The sequence below is a fragment of the Podarcis cretensis genome, assembly GCF_951804945.1.
Source record: "Podarcis cretensis genome assembly, chromosome: 13".
Lineage (NCBI taxonomy): Eukaryota > Metazoa > Chordata > Lepidosauria > Squamata > Lacertidae > Podarcis > Podarcis cretensis.
Window position 1 is genome coordinate 20034077 of NC_137182.1, and position 24089 is coordinate 20058165.

Genomic DNA, 24089 nt, shown 5'->3' on the forward strand with positions numbered 1-24089 from the left:
CACTGCCATGGCTTTCCCAAGGAATAAGTGTGTGTTGTGTGTATTGGGACGATCTGCTATCTTTTTTGCTTCCCTGCACATGTGTTGCTTTAGCAAAAAGTAGAAATACAGAAGAATGGCACACAATGCAGGAGGAAGACAGACGACAGTGTTTTGTTCCCCATTGGAGATGCAAAATGTTCGATACCTGACAGCTGTCATTTGGGCAAGGTGCCACCACAGGATTTGAATGTGAGAGGTTTGGCCTAGGAAACACGGGGGCCAACTTGAATAAAATATTTTGGGGGGGGCAGGTCCGTATAGTTAAAGCTATGGTTTTCCCAGTAGTGATGTATGGAAGTGACAGCTGGACCATAAAGAAGGCTGATCACCGAAGAATTGATGCTTTTGAATTATGGTGCTGGAGGAGACTCTTGAGAGTCCCATGGACTGCAAGAAGATCAAACCTATCCATTCTGAAGGAAATCAGCCCTGAGTGCTCACTGGAAGGACAGATCCTGAAGCTGAGGCTCCAATACTTTGACTACCTCATGAGAAGAGAAGACTCCCTGGAAAAGACCCTGATGTTGGGAAAGATGGAGGGCACAAGGAGAAGGGGACGACAGAGGACGAGATGTTTGGACAGTATTCTTGAAGCTACCAGCATGAGTTTGACCAAACTGCGGGAGGCAGTGGAAGACAGGAGTGCCTGGCGTGCTCTGGTCCATGGGGTCACGAAGAGTCGGACACGACTAAACAACAACAACAACAACAGGTAAGCCACACCCCACATAATTGATCACACGATGTGGTGCACACACACCATTTTGTGGGGGGCCCTCAAATATTTTATGGGGGAGGCAAAAAACCCCTCAGCCCCTAGGAGTTGGCTCCTATGCTAGGAAGAAACCAGGCCTGAGATATGCAAGAATCTTCTCATGCAAAGACATGCACTTATGGAACCTTACCCATTTCACCAGAACTAGAAATATATACAAATTAACTATTTTTCAAGTTAGATGCACCATAGCTCAGTGGTAGAACGTCAGGTTTACATGCAGAAAATCCAGGGTTGAATCTTCAGCATTCCTAGGTAGGCCTTCGAGAGAGTCTTTGCCAGTTTGTGTAGAACACAGCTTCCTGTGTTTCTATGGGTTAGCAATCAAGGCTTCTTTCAAGTACCCATAAAAATATCGCTTCCTGGAGATATTAAGGAACACAGCCTAGTCCCTTCCCCTAAACACAACACCACCCAGGCTCCTTGGGTTGCTAAAGCATTTTGCGGCTTTTATGGCCTCCTGTTCTCTGTAAGGAGTGTGTTTCCTTCAAAATGCCTACAGAACTAGCAATAGGAGCATCTGGCCTCAATTCTGTGTGGGAGGGCTAGGTTATTTTTAAGTATATGGTTTTATAATCGGAATCCCCAGATGGGTGTACTGTACCAGATACACGAACAAGCGAATGTAACAAACAGGGAGACCAAAAGGGCTTTCCCTGAGGAACTGGGCGACTCCATGCCAACACAGCTGGGCCGGAAGACTCCGAAATGTTCCTTCTTGCTGATGGGATTTTCTGTCTCTGCTGCAGAAGAGCTTAACCTTATTCTTCAGGAGAGATGGAAAGCTTGGCAAGCTGTATCCTTCCGTTTGCATCTGCATAGACTGATTTTGGATTTCAGTACACTGGGTGCACAGTAAGGCAGCGCCCAAAAAGATGCAGCTTGTTGGTTTCCGAACGTTTTGGAAGTTGAAAGTACGACTGTACTGCAAATCATATTGCAAGTCATCTTGGATATTAAAGACTCAAACTGGGCAGGTTTGAACAATTTGGGGCAATTAAAATGTTAAAAGTTAAATAAACCTTGTGGAGGGAGGAGTGTTAAGGTATATAGAATTGTACATATGGTTGATTTGAATATGCTATTATTGATTATGTCTACCCAATGTATCAGCCACCTGGGGGTTTTCACTGTTTTTGTTTTGGTTGTTGGTAAAAAAATAAAGACAATAAAAATAAATAAAAAATAAAGACTCAAACTGTAAAGACTAGCTACACATCTTGGGCAGCTGGTCACATATCAAATATTGGGGCGCTTTGGGCAGGCTAAGCTGCAGGCAAATGTTGTTGTTGTTGTTTAGTCATTTAGTTGTGTCCGACTCTTTGTGACCCCATGGACCAGAGCACGCCAGGCATCCTGTCTTCCACTGCCTTGAGGTATTTCGGTCCTGAGCAGTTTAAGGCTTTACAGGTCAAAACCAGCACTTTGAATTGGGCCGGAAACTAATTGGTAGCCAGTGCATACTTTCCTAAACTTGCTTTTGAAAAAGCTTGTAAATGAACCGCCCTCCCCACAAAAAAAATATTTGCTACCGGTACATCTTTATTCTGTCATAGCCCTACATAAGTGTCGTGCAGGGCAAGCAAGGCAGGACTTTGAGGCAGAAATCTTTAGATGCGGCCACGATGGCCAATTATCGCCTAGTCTCAAATCTTCCATTCTTGGGCAAGGTGATTGAGCGAGTGGTTGCTGAACAACTCCAGGCACGCCTGGAAGAAGCGGACCATTTGGATCCCTTCCAGTCGGGATTCAGGCCTCATCACGGGACTGAAACTGCCTTGGTCGCACTGGTTGATGATCTCCAGCGGGCTAGGGACAAAGGTGAGAGCTGTTTCCTAGTTCTGCTGGATCTCTCAGCGGCGTTTGATACCATCGACCATAACATCCTTCTGGACCGTCTTGAGGGGCTGGGAGCTGGGGGCACTGTCATACAGTGGTTCCGCTCCTTCCTCCTGGGCCATGTTCAGAAAGTGGTGGTGGGGGATGAGTGTTCAGACCCCTGGGTTCTCACTTGTGGGGTGCCTCAGGGTTCTGTCCTCTCCCCCATGCTTTTCAACATTTACATGCAGCCACTGGGAGAGATCATCAGGAGGTTTGGGCTGGGTGTTCATCAGTATGCGGATGATACCCAGCTCTACCTCTCTTTTAAATCAGAACCAGTGAAGGCGGTGAAGGTCCTGTGTGAGAGTCTGGAGGCGGTTGGAGGATGGATGGCGGCTAACAGATTGAGGTTGAATCCTGAAAAGACAGAAGTACTGTTTCTGGGGGGACAGGGGGCGGGCAGGTGTGGAGGATTCCCTGGTCCTGAATGGGGCAACTGTGCCCCTGAAGGACCAGGTGCGCAGCCTGGGTGTCATTTTGGACTCACAGCTGTCCATGGAGGCACAGGTCAAATCTGTATCCAGGGCAGCTGTTTACCAGCTCCATCTGGTACATAGGCTGAGACCCTATCTGCCTGCAGACTGTCTCGCCAGAGTAGTGCATGCTCTGGTTATCTCCCGCTTGGACTACTGCAATGCGCTCTACATGGGGCTACCTTTGAAGGTGACCCGGAAACTACAACTAATCCAGAATGCGGCAGCTAGACTGGTGACTGGGAGCGGCCGTTAAGACCATATAACACCGGTCTTAAAAGACCTACATTGGCTCCCAGTACGTTTCTGAGCACAATTCAAAGTGTTGGTGCTGACCTTTAAAGCCCTAAATGGCCTCAGTCCAGTATATCTGAAGGAGTGTCTCCTCCCCCATCGTTCTGCCCGGACACTGAGGTCCAGCTCCGAGGGCCTTCTGGCAGTTCCCTCACTGTGAGAGGCCAAGTTACAGGGAGCCAGGCAGAGGGCCTTCTCGGTAGTGGCGCCCGCCCTGTGGAACGCCCTCCCATCAGATGTCAAAGCGATAAGCAACTACCTGACATTCAGAAGACATCTGAAGGCAGCCCTGTTCAGGGAAGTTTTTAATATGTGACATTTTAGTGTATTTTTCATCTTTGTTGGAAGCCGCCCAGAGTGGCTGGGGAAACCCAGCCAGATGGGCGGTGTACAAATAATAAATTATTATTATTAAATTATTTATTATAAATACCTACAAACTGGCTGCTCAGTCGAATGAGTGCAAGGGTCCCAAGCGCTATAGGGATGCCTTGCCACATTTTGAAGTAAGGGACATTGCCATCTAAAGAGGGAGGATCCTTCTTCACCCACCCCACCCTGAGTTCATTAAGTCCCAGGGTCTAAAATTACCTAGCTGCACCATAAATGCACCATAAATAGGACGAGACTAAAGGTAAAAAGGTAAAGGTACCCCTGCCCGTACGGGCCAGTCTTGACAGACTCTGGGGTTGTGCGCCCATCTCACTTAAGAGGCCAGGGGCCAGCGCTGTCCGGAGACACTTCCGGGTCACGTGGCCAGCGTGACATCGCTGCTCTGGCCAGAGCCAGAGCCAGAGCCGCACACGGAAACGCCGTTTACCTTCCCGCTGGTAAGCGGTCCCTATTTATCTACTTGCACCCGGAGGTGCTTTCGAACTGCTAGGTTGGCAGGCGCTGGGACCAAGCAGTGGGAGCGCACCCCGCCGCAGGGATTCGAACCGCCGACCTTTCGATCGGCAAGCCCTAGGCGCTGAGGCTTTAACCCACAGCGCCACCTGCTAGAGGGAGCTAATTTGACTCTCGAGGTGCGAATGTGCATCCCCTCCCACATTTGTGTGCCTTACCTCTGCAGGACATGACACCAGCTGCAGTTGAAGGTTAGGTCAGATGTCGTGCAAACTTCGCAGCTCTGGTGCTGGAGGCAAGCTGCAAGGCAAAGAGGAAAAGAATCAGAGCTCCAAAACTTGCTTTCCAAAATGAGAAGAGCCAACGCAGAAGCCAGCCTGGAAGATGTGCTTTCTAAGTGTTGGCTGGCTGGCTACCTGGGAGTCAAAAAGGTAAAGGGACCCCTGACCATTAGGTCCAGTCGTGGTTGACTCTGGGGTTGCAGCGCTCATCTCGCTTTATTGGCCGAGGGAGCCGGCGTACAGCTTCCAGGTCATGTGGCCAGCATGACTAAGCTGCTTCTGGCGAACCAGAGCAGCGCACGGAAACGCTGTTTACCTTCCCGCCGGAGTGGTACCTATTTATCTACTTGCACTTTGACGTGCTTTCGAACTGCTAGGTTGGCAGGAGCAGGGACCAAGCAACGGGAGCTCACCCTGGCACGGGGATTCGAACCGCCAACCTTCTGAATGGCAAGTCCTAGACTCTGTGGTTTGATCCACAGCGCCACCCATATCGGCTACATGGGAGACCAGGGTTCAAATTCCCACTCAGCCACGAAGCTGACTGTGTGACTTTGGGCCACTGACTGTCTCTCAGCCTAACCTACCACACAGGGTTGTTGTGAAGGATTAAATGAGGAGGGGGAGATAATTATGTCTGGCACTTTGAGCTCCTGGGGTGAGGGGAAGCTGGCATATAATGTGCAATAAATAAAGTCAGTGCGTGCAATTTTTATGCAAATCCGCCCCTCTTTTTTGGTGCTAAGTGGCCACTCTGTGCCGAAACCTCTTCCCTCGACTGCTGAGAAAGTTTGTGTGTTAATCTGAAACAATTTTCCTCACCCCACCCTGCAAATCTGACCCTACTCTCAAGGTCTTGGCCAGGGACACCCTCCCAGAATTCAAGAGAAATGAGGGAAAGCTGAGATGTTTCCTAACTTAAAAGTAAAAAACCTTTTGTTCCTCTTTTCTTGGAACAAACTGGTACAGAGCAATCTCTCAGAGTCGCAGCAAAAAGCTGGAAGCACTTGTGATTCTATTCATAACAGCAAAACGGGGGTGTGGGGGATGTATCCCAATCTCCTTCCATTGTGTTGGCAGCGGATTTTAACAAGCCTTTTTCCCTCAGGGAGAAGCATTCGGCATGTCACCGAAGAGAATAGTTTCACGCTGATTTCATCGATCACCCCTCGCTTGTGCTTGGATCCGGAATTTTCCAGCAAGTGTCTCAACATGACTTCCATTCCGTCTCAGCTCTTAAGGCCAAACTGGGCGGGCGCACGGAAGGTACGGACAGCTTAGTGGTGCCATCAAGGGTGGATTTGGGGGGCAGAGGTATAGGGCCCCGCTCAGCGTAATGCGCAGGAGGGCTCCCACATTTTGACGTGATGTGCCTTGCCATCTAAAGCACATTGCCACCTACCAATACCTTGCAGCTCCACTGCGACAACTTTTTGTTTTATGTATATGAAAAAATCTGGTTTTTGTGTGGTTATTATGGAGGCGGTGAGAAAGACGTATACTGTCTAGAGCAGGCACCCCCAACTTGCGGCCCTCCAGACGTATTGGCCTACAACTCCCATGATCCCTAGCTAACAGGACCAGTGGTCAGGGATGATGGGAACTGTAGTCCCAAAACATCTGGAGGTTGGGGGTGCCTAGTTTAGAGCTCTCCGGACGTAAGGTGGGGTATGAAATGCAACATGTAAGAAAATCGTTTCCCCCATTCCATTTTTAATAGTTACAAGTTTACATATCCACGCTTTGTTTTGTTTTTAATATTTCAGGGTCAGCGGTACTCCCTGCCACTAGAGCTCATTAGGACTCTTTTCTGCTGTCATGCATTCCTTTGGAATACCTTTAACACTTCATCATAGTAGTAGTAGTATAGGCTACTTAAACATTGTCAAAAGAAAGAAAGAAAGAAAGAAAGAAAGAAAGAAAGAGGGGAAATTGCAGTACATATCTCCATGAAAATTTGCATATGCTAACTTATAGGTTTATGTGCAAATTTACAAATAGAGACTCTGATTTAAATCAGGGTGGGGCAAGAGTTAAAAGCAGGCGGACCAGCAAATATTCTTTTTTAGCCTTGTACAGGAGACTAGTTTCTACGCACAGAGCTCTCTGCCCTGCAACCAGGCAACCGGAGAGTCATTATCCAAGTTCAAGCACGCAATTCCAGCTGGGTGAAAAGACCTGAAGTGTGAAGAAGGGCTGGTATGCCCTGAAAGAGAGATCTGAGGGCCACAGAGAGGCCTGGGGGCCACATCCGTGCCATAGACTCTTTTCATCTGATTTTTGGTCCTCATTCCAAAGTGGTCATAAAAGACGTGTGTGTGTGTGTGTGTGTGTGTGTGTGTGTGTGTGTGTGTGTTTTTAACACAACAACGGGTTATTTTCTTCTCCCCCCCTTTTTACAACATTTCAGAGCGCTTATTTATAGCCTGTGCTGCAGCAGACTGAGCCTGCTGTTTGGGTTGTCATAAAACACCCAACAGATATGGCTTAAGCGCATAACCTTGGCATTTCCCGGACAGGTTTATCCTCCGCCGGGTATTTATGGAGGCAAGCAGGACGTTTTTGTTTTCCCTGGCATTGTCCTCGTGGGCTAAATGCTATCTCTTTAACCATCTCCTTTGTGATGCATCTCAAGGAGTGGAAGGTACAGAACGTGCTGCTGCGAAGAGTGCTTAAAAAGGTAAAGGTAAAGGTACCCCTGCCCGTACGGGCCAGTCTTGACAGACTCTGGGGTTGTGCGCCCATCTCACTTAAGAGGCCAGGGGCCAGCGCTGTCCGGAGACACTTCCGGGTCACGTGGCCAGCGTGACAAAGCTGCTCTGGCCAGAGCCAGAGCCGCACACGGAAACGCCGTTTACCTTCCCGCTGGTAAGCGGTCCCTATTTATCTACTTGCACCCAGAGGTGCTTTCGAACTGCTAGGTTGGCAGGCGCTGGGACCGAGCAGCGGGAGCGCACCCCGCTGCAGGGATTCGAACCGGTGCGAAGAGTGCTTAGTGGATTATTATTATTATTTTTATTTCCCCTTTTTACTTTTTCATTTCATTTTTCATTCTACCCCTTCTTTGTCACAAATGGGGTTACAATAAACTAAGTCCACGAAAAGCCACTGAGATGTTAGAGAATATGTCTTTTTAAAAATAAAATAAACAAAAAAAAAACAGCTGTTGGTTGAATACATAATTTTTGGGGTGCTTTCCCCACTTTAATCAATGGGATCTTGCCTCCTAGCTAGCTTCCAGTTTTTTAATGTCTGTAAAGCAGTGACAAGCAACCAGAAGCCTCTGGTCACACCCACATAATACATTTAAAGTGCATGGCTCCCCACCAACACCCCCCCCCCCAAATGCTGGGAGTTGTAGCTTGTTAAGAGTGCTGGGAATTATAGTTCTGTGAGAGGTAAACTACACTGCCCAGGATTCTTTAGAGAAGTGGAGCCATGCGTTTTAAATGTATGATGTGGATGTGAAACTTGTCAAATATCCACCTTGCAGTCAGCTCCCACTTTGGTCTCCCTGTCACATTCGTCTGGCCAACGTCTGGAGTTGCCACATGCTGAGTAAGATCAGGGAAGATCTCCCATAGCTCAGTGGCAGATCATATGTTTTGAGTGCAGAAGGACCCAAGATCAGTCCCCGGCATCTTCAGGTACAACTGCGGAAGCCTCTTGCCTGTAAAGGTAAAAGGTAAAGGACCCCTGGACAGTTAAGTCCACTCAAAGGCGACTATAGGGTTGCGGCGCTCATCTCGCTTTCAGGCCAAGGGAGCTGGCGTTTGTCCACAGACAGCTTTCCGGGTCGTGTGGCCAGCATGACTAAACCGCTTCTGGCGCAACAGAACACCGTGACAGAAGCCAGAGTGCATGGAAACGTCGTTTACCTTCCCACGGCATTGGGACCTATTTATCTACTTGAACTGGCGTGCTTTCGAACTGCTAGGTTGGCAGGAGCTGGGACCGAACAATGGGCGCTCATCCTGTCACGGGGATTCGAACCACAAACCTTCCGATCGGCAAGCCCAAGAGGCTCAGTGGTTTAGACCACCCTCAATAGCACCTACCCTGGGACATGTGATCAGAATGGTGAATTGGTGGCAACATTTGAATGCTGCCATTCTCAAGCTGAGACAGGTGAGCCTGGCTGAGGAAGGACAACATGGACCCATGTGAGTAAAGGTAAAGCCAAAGGACCTCTGGATGGTTAAGTCCAGTCAAAGGTGGCTTGTGGCGCTCATCTCGCTTTCAGGCCGAGGGAGCTGACGTTTGTCCACAGACAGCTTTCCGGGTCGTGTGGCCAGCATGACTAAACCGCTTCTGGCGCAACAGAACACCGTGACGGAAACCAGAGCACATGGAAACGGCATTTACCTTCCTGCCACAGCGGTACCTCTTTATCTACTTGCACTGGCGTGCTTTTGAACTGCTAGGTTGGCAGGAGCTGGGACAGAGCAACGGGAGCTCACCCCGTTGCAGGGATTTGAACCGCCGACCTTCCGATCGGCAAGCCCAAGAGGCTCAGCGGTTTAGACCACAGTGCCACCCGTGTCCCTGTACACCTGGACATCTGCATTCACTCAGTGCAGCGGTCTGAGTCAGTATGGAGCATCTCCTTCCCTTCCTGTGTCCATGCAGCTCAGCATGGTCTCCTTTGATGGAGAGCAGACTTTAAAAAAAAAAAAATCCTCCAATGTGGCTACAAGCCACAACACTAATGTAATGTGGAGTTAGGCCGCAAGACTTCAGCAGGGAAGAGAATCTATGCACACATTTCCAACCATCTCCCTCAGATTTAAGGGTTTCTGCCTTACTCAGCTATGGCTGCAAGTGGTGAAGTGGGAGAAGGCAAGAGCAAACTGAGGGATGCCCTTAGTCACAAAGAAGGAATATGAACAGCTCCCTTCTCTCCAAAACCCCCTGCTAAATGCATCTTCGTATTGTCATCATTACGGCCAGGAAGGCTTTCCTCACACACACCCTTATCTAACTCATGACAACAGTGCTTGAGACTCCGTGTGCTAGAGGCATGCTTCATAATGCACTTCCGACTCACTGGGCAAGGGCACAAACTCCACAGCCGATGCGCTAGTGATCTTGCTGGTGTCCAGCTCCACTCGGTGATATTCGTAGATGGTCCGACGGTGAGCTTCTAAAAAAAAAGGCGGGTATTCAATTAAAGCGGGTCTCTGCCCTCTGTCTTGTGGGGCGCAGTCTCATATTGCAGTCATGCAGGTCTCTGCACGGTTAAATATGATGGTGCAGCTCGTGAGCAGTTTTGGAGCACCTCTGGCATTTTAGGGGCTGGGAGAAAGCTTTTTGGCCCCCAACTCCATATATAGCAGGAGTTCTCTGGACAATGTAGAATCCAGCTCCTCCCTTCTTTGGGTATTTACCGTATTTTTCGCTCCATAAGACGCACTTTTTTCTTCCTGAAAAGTAAGGGGAAATGTCTGTGCGTCTTATGGAGCCAAATTGTTCATGGCTACAGCCTGCACCAAAAAAAATCATGCACCCACTGTTGCGTGGGGCCGCAATGGTGCAAAAACGTGGTTACAAACCATGGATCCACATAGATCCTCAGGATTTTTGCATTGGGCTACCCTAAACTCACTGTCTGTGGCCACAGCACGAACCACAAAAATCATACATCCACTGTTTCGTTCAGAATATTTTTTTTTCTTGTTTTCCTCCTCTAAAAACTAGGTGCGTCTTATGGGCAGGTGCATCTTTTGGAGCGAAAAATACGGTATTTACTTGGCCAATAACCAGTTGAGCTCTCTTCTTTGGAACGCATATTCCCTTTTGCTTACTGCACAAGGGGTAGGAGAATATGGCTGGAGGTTGTTGGCTTATGGTGGTAGGCATGTCACTCAGCCCTGGCACTGGCACTGTCTGTCTAAGATAAGAACCCATCAGAAAAACCTCAGAGGAACCTCAGGTGAGCCCTGCTGGAGGAGAGCAACGATCTATCTAGTTAAGCATCCTCTTTTCCACAGTGGCCAAGCAGATGCCTATGGGAAGCCCGCACGCAGGACAGGAGGACAATAGCTATCACCCTCTGCGGCTCTTCAGCAACTGGTCCTCTGAACTTGGAGCTCTCCAGCCAATAAGTCTACCTGTCTAGGGATCCACTCCCATCCTTCTCCTCTTCCAAATAGCCCAGACTCACCAGGCACGCCAGGGGAGGAGTTACGGATCATGAAAGCGTCTGAGAGTCCAGCTTTGACGGGATGTTGTGTAGAACTAATCTCGAGGACAGACATGGGGATCTGGAGCAAGGAAAGGGGAAAGAAGGCTTAGAAAATCCCACCCATGGAGTTAAAGAAAGGTAATTCCACACCCACTCTTAGAGTGTCTCTGCTCCTAAATGGCTAAGACTTTGATGAACTTCTTAGCAGAGGAAACAACAAAGGACTGGAGTCTCACCACACCTTTTAGTTCTGTGCTGTCATGCGTAGGCAAACTAAGGCCTGTGGGCTGGATCCAGCCCAATCACCTTCTAAATCTGGTCCACGGACGGTCCAGGAATCAGCATGTTTTTACATGAGTAGAATGTGTCCTTTTATTTAAAATGCATCTCTGGGTTATTTGTGGGGCCTGCCTGGTGTTTTTACATGAGTAGAATGTGTGCTTTTATTTAAAATGCATCTCTGGGTTATATGTGGGGCATAGGAATTCATTCTTTTCCCCCACCTTCAAAATATAATCCGCCCCCCCCCCCAAGATCTGAGGGGCAGTGGACCGGCCCCCTGCTGAAAAAAATTGCTGACCCCTGACCTATATTTTATCTTTTAACCAAAAGATAAAAGAACATTCACTGACTAAAAGTGCTCAACCTGCAATGGCAAAAAAAAGAAGAAGAACAAATTCTATCCCACCCTACTAAAAGATGAACACCAATACAGGCTAGGGCATCTTCAAACCATATTATTCCAATAAAGAGCCAAATGCCTAGGTGAAGAGGAACGTCTTTACTTAGTTCCCAATGATGGTTCCAGGCACATCACTCTGGGAAGAGCATTCTACAACCAGGAGCCACCACCCATAAGGCCTATATTCATATTGCCGCCACCACCCCGCACCTCCCCGGAGGGATGGGGACGGACACACACACGAAGAAGGGCCTCAGATAATGAGCCTGGTTTAGGTAGATTCATGCAAGGAGAGGCGGTCTCTAAGGTATTGGTGTCTCAAGCTGCCTAAGGTGTTATAGGACAAAACCAGCACTTTGAATTGAGCCCAGAAACTAACTCCCCTCACCTCTTTGTAGCCAAAGACTATTCTGCCATCACTGTGCAAAGCTGCCTGGAAGTCAAAAGAGCCTCTGTCTTCTTTTCCTTCCAGGTACACTTGGTCCCACTGAACCACAAAGACTGTCCCTGAAGAGGAAGGAGAGCAGGAGAAGGGGTGATATGAGAAGGCCATTGGTTTACCCTAACAGCTGGGATAGGGACTAGGAACTTGAAACTTCTGCTGTCATTCACAGATTCAAGGAAGGAACTCATAAGCCAACTAGCCATGCTCTCCGCCAAGAACAAGGCAGGGTCACCCACTTGCCCATAGATTAGCCCAACCCAGACTTTTCCATCTTGGTGCCTTGTGGACATTGCTGAACTACAATTCCCATCATCCCTGAACAGTGGCCTGAACAGTCTGGGGCTAATGGGAGTTATCAATATCATAAGTGTGAAATAAAGGCAAATTGAGTTGGTACTATAGTCAGAGGCGCCAGCTTCTCAACATGGTTGAGGGGGCTTGACACAACATTCTGACATCACGTATGCGAAGTCGTAAGGAGTCAGGGGGCGGAGCTGAACACCCTCTGAATATTGATGGCACCTGGTCCCCTAAAGTGGGGGGGGTATGCTCCAAAGTCCCTTAGCCCCCAGGAGCTGGCTCCTATAATGATAGTCCAGCTATACCTCTCGATTGCAAAACAAATAGACCTGTGCGAAAAGCACCTAAGCAGAGAATTTTGGGTTTTCACATTTTGCTTTGCAAAGTAAAGGCTGGTTCTAGTGTTAAACAAAACGGGAGATACTAAGCGCTCCCAATGATCCCCCCCCCAAGTCTGCATTTGAAGAGGACTCACCATTGTCAAAGTATTTGACGGTGGAATTTCGAGAGTAGCTGGGATTGAAGTTTGCCATGAGAGGAGCAACATATTGCGTGGCTGTCAGCATCCGATGAATGACATCCCCCATGAAGATGAAGCCTGGCAAAGAGACCGAGGGAGGGAGGGAGACAAGCTATTTTATGTCACCATCTACAATCCTGTTGCCTTCTTCCCCAGAGACTCCTAGGAACCCCAGGGTCACTTTCTAGAGAGTCAGACTGCTGCCGTGACACCAGTGGAAGCAGATTCAGAACTGCAGGGGCTCTTCAGGATAGCCACAGCTACACACCCTCACAGCCGCAACCCCTTCTAAGAGTACACAACCTTCTAAGCTTCTACAATAATCTTACAATTATACAATAATAATAATTAGGGATGTGTTGCAACAATCAGTGCATATCTCCATGTCCTGCCTTTCAGCTAGGTCCACTATTTTCTGTACACATACATGGGCAAATGATTTGGAGAGTGGCAATAACTTCTTTCAGAGTGACTTCAGTTTAAAAAAAGAATAGAAAAAAATAATTGGTTTTTCAAACAAATACAAATACAATAACCATTAACAAATACAAATACAATAACACTTATCCAGCAGTACAGCTAATGATGTTTGCTTTATCCATTGTCTCTAGACCTACACTTACACATCTGACATTCAAACATATTATTTAACGTAACCCCTCCCCTGAGAATATTAAGTGGTTGGTATAGCAAGGTCTGATCACTGCAGATGGTGACAGCAGTCACAAAATTAAAAGACGCCTGCTTCTTGGGAGAAAAGCAATGACAAACCTAGACAGCATCTTAAAAAGCAGAGACATCACCTTGCCGACAAAGGTCCGTATAGCTAAAACTATGGTTTTCCCAGTAGTGATGTATGGAAGTGACAGCTGGACCATAAAGAAGGCTGATCGCCGAAGAATTGATGCTTTTGAATTATGGTGCTAGAGGAGACTTTTGAGAGTTCCATGGACTGCAAGAAGATCAAACCTCTCCATTCTGAAGGAAATCAGCCCTGAGTGCTCACTGGAAGGACAGATCCTGAAGCTGAGGCTCCAATACTTTGGCCACCTCATGAGAAGTGAAGACTCCCTGGAAAAGACCCTGATGTTGGGAAAGATTGAGGGCACAAGGAGAAGGGGGCGACGATGGTTGGACAGTGCTCTCGAAGCTACCAGCATGAGTTTGACCAAACTACGGGAGGCAGTGGAAGACAGGAGTGCCTGGCATGCTGTGGTCCATGGGGTCATGTAGAGTCAGACATGACTAAATGACTAAACAACAACATAACAAGGTCTACCTTTTTTGGGAAGATGTCTCTGTTTGCTGTGCCTTTAATTGCCCTGTGTAATTAATCTGGTGTGACGCCCAGACGTTGCTGCATCCCATATACTCTTTTTCCAAATGTTCAGGGGCAGTAACTTAACTTGTGTTTCCTTTGATGTTCCATTGCACACCATTCCGTGGAAACAGATGCACCTTGCGGCATTTCTGTATTCCTAAAGGCTTAGCATGCAGAACCACTCTTCCTCAATGTTCTGTGGGCAAAAAGATTCCTGCATCGCGAAGAGTTGGACTAGATGACCCTTGTGGTCCCTTCCAGCTCTACTATTCTATGATTCCCATGCATTTTCTCCAGAGCGACCCTAGGAGCCAATCCTCAGTGGCTGACTCATCTCCTGATTGGCTCCAATGGGCACAAAGGGGGGAAAGACTTCTTCTCAGCAGCTAAAAAGGCTCCCATTTCATACTGCTGATTGGATGGCTCTAGGACAGTGGAAACGGGAACCCTGCACCGGATGGGTGCAGACACACAACTCAGGACCACTCTATTAGACTGGTCTCAACTAGGGCCAGGTCCTTTTCAGTACTGGCCCCGACTTGGTGGAACGCTCTGTCACAAGAGACCAGGGCCCTGCGGGACTTGACATCTTTCCGCAGGGCCTGCAAGACAGAGCTGTTCTGCCTGGCCTTTGTTTGGGTTCAGTCTGACCCTTATGTTTCCCTCCCCTTATGGTCTTGATTTATCAGCTACTTTTAAAATGAGGCTGCATTTTAAATTGCATTTTAACCTGTATTTTAAATTCCCCCCCCCATTATGTTTTTTACTGTGATTTTATTGGTGTTAGCCGCCCTGAGCCCGGCTCTGGCCGGGGAGGGCAGGGTATAAATAATAATAATAATAATAATAATAATAATAATAATAATAATAATAATTCATTCCCACTCAGTTATGAAGCTCACTAGGCCAGTCACCATCTCTCAGCCTAACCTCCCTCACAGGGTTGTTGTGGAGAGCGAGGGGAGAGGAACATGCATCCCCTTTCGCATGCCGCAGAGGACGGGCAGGTTAAACATGCAATGCAACAAATAAATAAAACCCACTTTGCTAGCCACCAAAGCAAAGACATCATTGCTCTGGTGGGAGAAGGGGAGGGGAGGTGGGTTTTGCTTCAGTGGCAGTGTGGAGACATAAAATCATCAAGCCGACCGCCTTGCTCAGCTACGAGGCAAACCTTTCAAGCCTTGCTGCTGTGCTGAAAACCTACAGACTGCAGGATTTCAGAGCAGAGGGGGCAAGCCATTCCGGTCCTCAGAGCTAGGCTAGCAGCACAGCTGCTGCCAGCTGGGCGGCGGAGGTGACGGCAAGGAAGGTGGAGAAACGAGAAGTTCCAGTAAACACCACAGATAGATTCCAGATGTCGCCACAAGTGGGAGCGCAGGAGGTCCACAGAGGTCAGGAGGGGCAGAAGGATGAGTTGAGGCAGAACAGATTTTCAGAAGAAGCGATGGGGGTTGTGACTCACGCTTGCTCTGCGATCCGCCCGGTCTCGTGAACACAGAAACGTACGGAGCTGAAGCTATCTTATACCAAATCAAACAATTGGTCAATCTAGCTCAGTATTATTTACACTCTCCAAAAGGGAACATTCCCAGCCGTTCCTGCAAATGTTGGAGACTGAAACTGTGACCTTCTGTGTGTGTAAAGCAAGTGCTCTTCTGCTTGACTGTGGGCAGCCCACGAAGTGACTTGGACATCAGGGATGCCCTCTGGCCGCCATTTGCCTGCCTTCTCTTTCAGCCCCTCATTCCAGAGGTTCTTGAAGCATCTCAGAATCATGGAATTGTAGAGTTGGAAGGGACCATGAGGGTCATCTAGTACAACCCCTTAGTATGCAGGAATCTTTCACTCAAAATTGGGGCTCAAACCTACGATCCTGAGATGAAGAGCCCTGTGTTCTATTGGCTGAGCTTGGTAGTAGGGCGGTCACTTTTGCATTGTGAGTGAGGAGCTGGGCATACAGAACTTGCACACAATTTGCATGTGCTATTTTTTATGAATAGATGTGTTATGTACTGAGTTGAATAGGATCCAAATGCAGCAGTCTGATTGGTCCTAGAACAATAGGATCCAAAATGCAGCAGTCTGATTGGTCCTAGAACAATAGGATTCAGAAGGCAGCAGTCTGATGGGTCCTAGAACAATGCAGCAGTATGATTGGTCGCAGCAGCCACCCAATCCAGCTCCAGGTGGAAGTGAATCTGCAACCTGATTGGCCTACAGGAGAATCCAGAAATTAGCCAATCATGTGCAGCCCATTGTGTAAATAATGTATATAAAGCAGATATTTTGGGGGAACTTTCATTCCTCACTACTATGACCTGAATAAAGAGCATGAAATCCACACTCGACCCCGAGTATATTTCAAGATGCAAGAGAAGAAATTATTAAAAGGTAAAGGTAAAGGTACCCCTGCCCGTACGGGCCAGTCTTGACAGACTCTGGGGTTGTGCGCCCATCTCACTTAAGAGGCCAGGGGCCAGCGCTGTCCGGAGACACTTCCGGGTCACGTGGCCAGCGTGACATCGCTGCTCTGGCGAGCCAGAGCCGCACACGGAAACGCCGTTTACCTTCCCGCTGGTAAGGTAAAGGTAAAGGTACCCCTGCCCGTAGGGGCCAGTCTTGACAGACTCTGGGGTTGTGCGCCCATCTCACTTAAGAGGCCAGGGGCCAGCGCTGTCCGGAGACACTTCCGGGTCACGTGGCCAGCGTGACATCGCTGCTCTGGCAAGCCAGAGCCGCACACGGAAACGCCGTTTACCTTCCCGCTGGTAAGCGGTCCCTATTTATCTACTTGCACCCGGAGGTGCTTTCGAACTGCTAGGTTGGCAGGCGCTGGGACTGAGCAGCGGGAGCGCACCCCGCTGCAGGGATTCGAACCACCGACCTTTTGATCAGCAAGCCCTAGGCGCTGAGGCTTTAACCCACAGCGCCACCTGCGTCCCAAAAGAAATTATTGCTATGGTTTAAATAGAAATAAAGTCACATCTCTCCGTAGAATGTGACCAGGTGACCTGGGTGCCCACTAAGTCTGTTGTCCAGGTTGCTGCTGAGCAATGTTAAGGCCCCTCCTGCCCTCTCTTCTCATGGTTCTTTATCTCTAAGCTGGACTTGGATTGGCCAGCTTTTCAAATAGAGGGCTGTCCTTGCGAAAAAATAGGACACACAGACACCCTACTTGAAAGGAGGGAGAGCATACGATTGAGAATAATTTCTGGTAATTATCAATTTGCTTTCCTTCTAGGCCAGGAGAGTGGAGCCTTCCAGCTGCTGTTGGACTCCACCTCCCATCAGCCCCAAACACCATAGACCAGTGACTAGGGATTATGGGAGTTGTAGTCTGGAGGGTCACAGGTTCCCCAATGATGTTATGTGGAAAATCCAGGCCAGGGCACATGAGTAAGAGAAATAAATTATCGTATTGCAGGTTCACTTCAGAGTCCCCCTCAATCAACGCTTTCCCCCCATTTCAGGAAGCAGAAATATAGAGCTTAGTCTTGCTGGAAAGGCAACAGTGAGATTGGCCGGAGTGGGGCAAAACCAGGCCCACACTTCCCACCCAAAGTGGCTGCAGTCCAAGCACTTAGGGTAAAGGAATAGGGATATCACAAAGGACGTTGCCATGTTGCTTCTAGTACCTTTGCTACAGGCACTCCTCACCCCCCTCAGTATTCTGAAAATCTTTGCAAAAAACCAACATCCCTTAAACCCAATGTGGTACCCAGTGAAGCTCACCTCCGGTTGCTATGGTGACTTGCCGCAGGTAATGCCCATAGAAGGGGAAGTCAAATGATAGGATGACTCTCTGTAGGAGGATAGATGGGAATAACAGCGTTAAGACAGGAGGCTTGTTGGGTGATATGTTGAGCATGTTCACGACCCCAAATTTCCACAGGGTTCAAGATCAAATGGAGGAACTTGTAAGCGTACAAATATAGGCTTGAGCATTAAGGAATGGTGGGGACGGAATCCAGATTCTGTGCCAAGGAAAGCCAGTAATTAAACTAAATGCTTTCAAATTAAGCAGATGTGCATGTATTTACCTACTGGCATAATTTATTCTGTTTCTGCTCGTCACAGAGAGGAGCAAGGAGCTTTGCAAAATACGGGGGTTGCACCCCATCCCCTCCTCCGGCTTCTGAGAATTTGTCAAAAACTGCAGGTATATTTTCCAGCCCATCTTTGCTGCCATTTATTATGTATATAAAACGAGGCTGAGATTCTTAAGGTGCTGAATTCTACTACACTTGTGTGAGGCTTTACTGGAAGTACAGCTCACATTCCTGGGGTACAGATTTCGTTGGTGGAAGGCAAGATGTTGGCACAAATGGGCTCCCCTTCTCAAGATGAAACCCTTGATGGAGGAGTGCAACCCTTGTGTGAATTCATTCGTGCAAATAATAACTGATCCAACAAATTCATAAAACTATTCCCCCTAACTTGCAACACTTTATTCTCCGTGTAAAGGTAAAGGTACCCCTGCCCGTACGGGCCAGTCTTGACAGACTCTGGGGTTGTGCGCCCATCTCACTTAAGAGGCCAGGGGCCAGCGCTGTCCGGAGACACTTCCGGGTCACGTGGCCAGCGTGACATCGCTGCTCTGGCAAGCCAGAGCCGCACACAGAAACGCCGTTTACCTTCCCGCTGGTAAGCGGTCCCTATTTATCTACTTGCACCCGGAGGTGCTTTCGAACTGCTAGGTTGGCAGGCGCTGGGACCGAGCAGCGGGAGCGCACCCCGCCGCAGGGATTCGAACCGCCGACCTTTCGATCGGCAAGTCCTAGGCGCTGAGGCTTTAACCCATAATAAAAAGGCTCGATTGTTATGTGCAGTCTCCACCTCCCTCCCCTTGGAAGTTCATTTAATTTTAAGGTTTCACTCAAAATATTGGAGAAAATATGATCCATTTGGGTGGAGGGGGAAAGGACAACACAGCCAAGATATTGGTGTAGGTCTGTGTTTATGTAAATGTCCCAGACAAAAAACACATGGTGTTAACTCATACAATACCTGCACAACATATGCTAACGCTACAGTGAAGATAAGCAATCTTTCTGTATTTTTCTTTTCTTTTCAGTACCTCTCTGGGATGTGAAGGTATTTTGTTAATTAACCTTTCAGTTAAGGTTTATGTCTGCGCTACGTTGTAGTAATACAATTTGTATCAGATTATTATGGTTCCTCTACTTCTATCTCATTTTAGACTGTTTTCAGTAAACTGTTTTGAGCACAAATGTATTTGTAGGAAATGCGGTAATTAAATAAACTGGCTATGACTGTGACTAAGAGTTTATGAGTTTAGAAAAATCAATGGCCAAGGCTTTAGAATTCTGTGAGATGCCTGCACAGAGAAGAATAGGCTGACAACACAATTGCTGATTTATGTTGCTGCTGCAGTTATAAGATAAGCAGATGTTTTAGTATTGATTTGCTGGTCACACCTTGTAGGAGCTCAGGAATGGCTAGTTAGCAGCATAGTGCTAAACCATGGTTTGTTCAAGTTGTTTATTTAACAAACCATGAGTTAATCACAAGTTGTCCTACAGGCAATCAAAGAAACCATGGCTTGTTTCCAACATGTTACTCTGTTTTCCAGCTCCTCCACCCTTGTGCTTTTGTAGTTAGACGAGTGTCTGGGTGGCATCATCAAACAAACCATGGTTAGAAAAGGGTGCTGGTTTTACACGTAATACTACGCCATGATTAAAACTAACCAAAGCTCATAAACCAACAACAAATCACACTTAAACTTCCAGTCAGGTCTCACACCTGCTAAACCATAGCTTGACAAACCATAGTTTAGTGTTTTGTGTTATGTGCAGAAATACCTGCTTCTCCCTACGCTGATACAGCAGTTAAAATAAGGAGATGTTGGCATTTCAGCCCTCATTTTTTTTTTAACATAGGTAGAGGGAATCCAAAATATGACAAGATGAAATGTTTTCTAGTCAGCTTTCCCCTGCGCCGTAAAACTTTATCTATTTTCTATCAAAATCTTGGACACTAATCACGGTTTGGAGGGAAAGGACAACCAAAGAAAAGTGGCTGGAAAAGCAATGGCAGGTTGTTGGTAGCAATGGATACATAGACAGGTAAGCAAATAGCCAACAGGTGAAAAGAGATGCTCACCGAGGCTTGCCTATGTGTATTGGAGAGGATTCCATGGACTTTGACTTGGCTCCTGTTGGCTGCTGTAACTTCTACCCATAGTTCCTTGGCTCGTGCTTCACTTGGACCGTACGTTCGAGATATATAGTAGTTGTGGTTGTCTTCCTGAGTAGAGAGAAACAGTTGTGGTAACTACAGGCATAAGGCGCGCCCGTTGCCAAAGCAGTTCATCTCCCATCAAAACATCCAGATGTGTGTGCAAGGGTGGGCAGATGAAGAAGAAGGCGAAGAAGAAGAGGAATTTGGACTTGATATCCCGCCTTTCACTCCCTTAAGGAGTCTCAAAGCAGCTAACAACCTCCTTTCCCTTCCTCCCCCACAACAAACACTCTGTGAGGTGAGTGAGGCTGAGAGACTTCATAGAAGTGTGACTAGCCCAAGGTCACCCAGCAGCTGCATGTGGAGGAGCGGGGAAGCGAACCCAGTTCACCAGATTACGAGTCCACCGCTCTTAACCACTACACCACACTGGATGAAAAAGAGGTCAGGGCTCCTGCACAGCTGTGTAGAACTTCAGCAGCTGCAGATTGCATTAAGGATTTGTCTTGTCTTCTTCTGCATCAGGCTACCCTAGTGCTGCACTCTTCTAACCACCTCTCATATTCCCCGGGACCACATAACACCGGTTCTGAGAGATCTGCACTGGCTCCCAGTACGTTTCCGAGCACGATTCAAAGTGTTGGTGCTGACCTTTAAAGCCCTAAACGGCCTCGGTCCTGTATACCTGAAGGAGCGTCTCCACCCCCATCATTCAGCCCGGACACTGAGATCCAGCACCGAGGGCCTTCTGGCGGTTCCCTCATTGCGAGAAGTGAGGCTACAGGGAACCAGACAGAGGGCCTTCTCGGTAGTGGCGCCCACCCTGTGGAACGCCCTCCCATCAGATGTCAAAGAGATAAAGAATTACCTGACATTCAGAAGACATCTTAAGGCAGCCCTGTTCAGGGAAGTTTTTAATATGCAGTGCTGTACTGTTTTTAACACTGATTGGGAGCCGCCCAGAGTGGCTGGGGAAACTCAGCCAGATGGGCGGGGTATAAATAATAAATTATTATTATTATTATTATTATTATTATTATTATTATTCTAATTATTCTATGTAGTTCTCTATTCTATCCTCAGGAATATCTCTGCTGGGTTAGGGAGAATCTTCTCTGTGTCCAAGGGGAAACTGTTGTGCATGCCTATTCGGAAGCTGAGTTCCATAATAATAATAATAATAATAATAATAATAATTCTATGAGACTTACTCCCAGACAAGTGTGCATAGGGTTACAGGGTTAGTTCTGCATTGCACCAGTCCAAGATCAACTCATACCAGCTGCTATTAAACAACATTTTATGAAGCCCTTTATGGGAATTCTATGGTACAATCGCCAATGACTATAAATATTCTGACATGGTTTACGTAAACGTTTTCTGTGGTTGAATTGTAAAACTTTAAAAAATAATAATCCAGCTGGTTCATGTGTTAATTGACCTGGCAGGCCCTAGGAAAGTTTGCTGCCTAAGACCAAGTTCCCCAGTCCATGCAATGGAATCCAGCCAGGCTGGCAGCTGTTACCTTATTTCAACACTGGTGGTTGGGACAGCACTCCACAGTGTACCTCAGGGTATCAGGCTAGCTCAGGGAGAATGGAAGAATGCCCCACTCTGCCTAATGGTAGGGCTGGCCCTACGAACAGAGCATCAGAGTAGAACTGAGGCCTGACCCATACATGCAGACGCATCATTTCATCACCATACACTTTGATGTCCGGCAGGTGGAAATGTGTGAAATGATATCATTATAAAAAAAGGGGTGGGGGGAGGTTGTACCCAATGGTAATCCTGCTCAGAGTAGACCTACTGAAGCTAATGAACATGACCAACTCCGATTCATTCGTTTCAATGGGTATGCTCTGAGCAGGACTATCATTGGATGCAACCCACTTTGTTTAAGGTGTTGAGAAAAGAAAGGGCAGTTTTTATCTGTGTGGTGCAACTCATAGCTTGATGTTGCCTTTGTCCAGTGGGGAAGACCTAGAGGTGCGGCCTGGTGGTTAACAGGACAAAGGGTGTTCGCTGGGGCTGATGGGAATTGTAGTCCTAAGTACCTGGAAGGCACCAGACTGAGGACAGCTGGCTTACAACTATGAACAGAGATGACTACATGGAGCCTCCACTGTTTGACGTTGCTCCTTTAAACGGCTTGGGGGCAGAGAATGAGAGGGAGAAAAACAGAAAATAGCTTCCATTTGTGTGATCTAGTTATATCTCCCAAAGAGACCACTTTTTTTCAAACCTGGTGATGGGGAAAAGGATAGGAATTCTATTTATAGAGAAGCATTTAATGTGGCAAGAGGTTCTCCCCCCCCCCCTATTTTTTTCCAGCAAATCGCTCTCTTTCCTTGTAATGTTTGGTGGAGGAGGAGGAATCCTAATTTTCTTGTTCTTGGAGGGAGGGTGGAAGGACCAGGCCCTTTCCTTTTGAAACAGACCTTCAGTTGCTCCATGATCAACCTCTGCCACTTGGGACGGAATTGCTGGGATGCTTTGGTTAACTCTTTCACTGCTCTACAAAGCTGAATGGATAGCTTTATTTGAGGATGCAGGAAAAAAGAGCCATACTGGGTTGAAGGCAGCAGATGTAGCATTCATCCAAAATGGGCAGCTCTCTACTCCCAGCCCATTGCCTCTCCTCCCTATTAGATTCCATCCACATGACACCTGTGTTACAAAGAAGTAGACCAGGTGTTTGGACACTGTGGCCCTCCAGATGTTGCCTGACTCCAACTCCCATCAGCCCCAACAAGCATGGTTGATGACCCGGTGAGATGGATGTCAGTTTAGCAACATCTGGAGGGCCAAGTGTTCCCCTCAACTGACCTGGATGGTGACCCCCTCCCATTTATTTCTTAACATTTGTATTCCACCCTTTCTCCATCAAGCTCAGGGTGGCATATGTTGATGGGACTAGCACTATCTCCAGCGTAGGTTAAGCTAAGGCAGTGATTTGTCCTAATGGGCTTCATGGCTGATCAATGTGGTATCACTGAATTGCAGAGTTGGAAGGGATCCCCGAGGGTCATCTAGTCCAACCCCCAGTAATGCAGGAATCCTGCCCACAGTCATCCCTGGGTGGGCTCAAACTACCAGCCTTCTGGCTAACAGCCAGATGCAATAACCCATGGGTAGGCAAATTAAGGCCCGGGGGCCAGATCCAGCCTAATCGCCTTCTAAATCCGGCCAGCAGACGGTCCGAGAATCAGTGTGTTTTTACATGAGTAGAATGTGTCCTTTTATTTAAAATGCATCTCTGGGTTATTTGTGGGGCCTGCCTAGTGTTTTTGCACGAGTAGAATATGTGCTTTTATTTAAAATATATAGTCCGGTCCCCCACAAGGTCTGATGGACTGTGGACCGGCTCACAGCTGAAAAAGTTTGCTGACCCCTGCTGACTAACCCACTGCACCATTCCTCAAAGTGGAGACTGTGGGCAGGATTCACCTAACAATTCTTGTGCAGAGGCCCTGCACAAGATCTTCTGCTTGCACAATGGGGCTTTCCAACCCCCACCCTGTGCACCCTCTGAAACTGGCAAACTAAAATGTGTGCACTGATGGAGCATTCAACATAGCACGACACTCAATTATTTCCTTCACTTCTATCATGGCCGTTAAGTGTATGACGCACCTCTCTTCCAAGTTTTCATTAAAAGCAATTTGTGTTTGCAGCAAGCACAATTTCCTGTGCACATGAATTTCCCGGGTTAACAGCACACGACATCAAGAAGTTCTGCTTTTGCTTCCTTTCAACTTGCTTGTTGTTAAAGATTTCAGGAGCTAAACCCAAGATTATTAGGTTGTTAAGTGTGGGGTTGTTATTATTTTGAGTC

General features: G+C 47.7%; 1 protein-coding gene across 5 annotated transcripts in view; it reads right to left on the reverse strand.

Moving 5' to 3' along the window:
• PLXDC1 (plexin domain containing 1) overlaps window positions 1–24089 on the reverse strand; it is a 67980-nt gene that overhangs the window by 13599 nt on the left and 30292 nt on the right. For all 5 annotated transcript variants that reach the window (XM_079949729.1, XM_079949727.1, XM_079949726.1 and 2 more), the window contains exons 3-9: window positions 20174–20317; window positions 17780–17849; window positions 12679–12801; window positions 11847–11965; window positions 10756–10855; window positions 9640–9735; window positions 4530–4611 (exon numbers count right to left, since the gene is read on the reverse strand). In XM_079949729.1, coding sequence (XP_079805855.1) covers window positions 4530–4611; window positions 9640–9735; window positions 10756–10855; window positions 11847–11965; window positions 12679–12801; window positions 17780–17849; window positions 20174–20317 — 734 coding nt within the window. The remainder of the gene's footprint in view (window positions 1–4529; window positions 4612–9639; window positions 9736–10755; window positions 10856–11846; window positions 11966–12678; window positions 12802–17779; window positions 17850–20173; window positions 20318–24089) is intronic.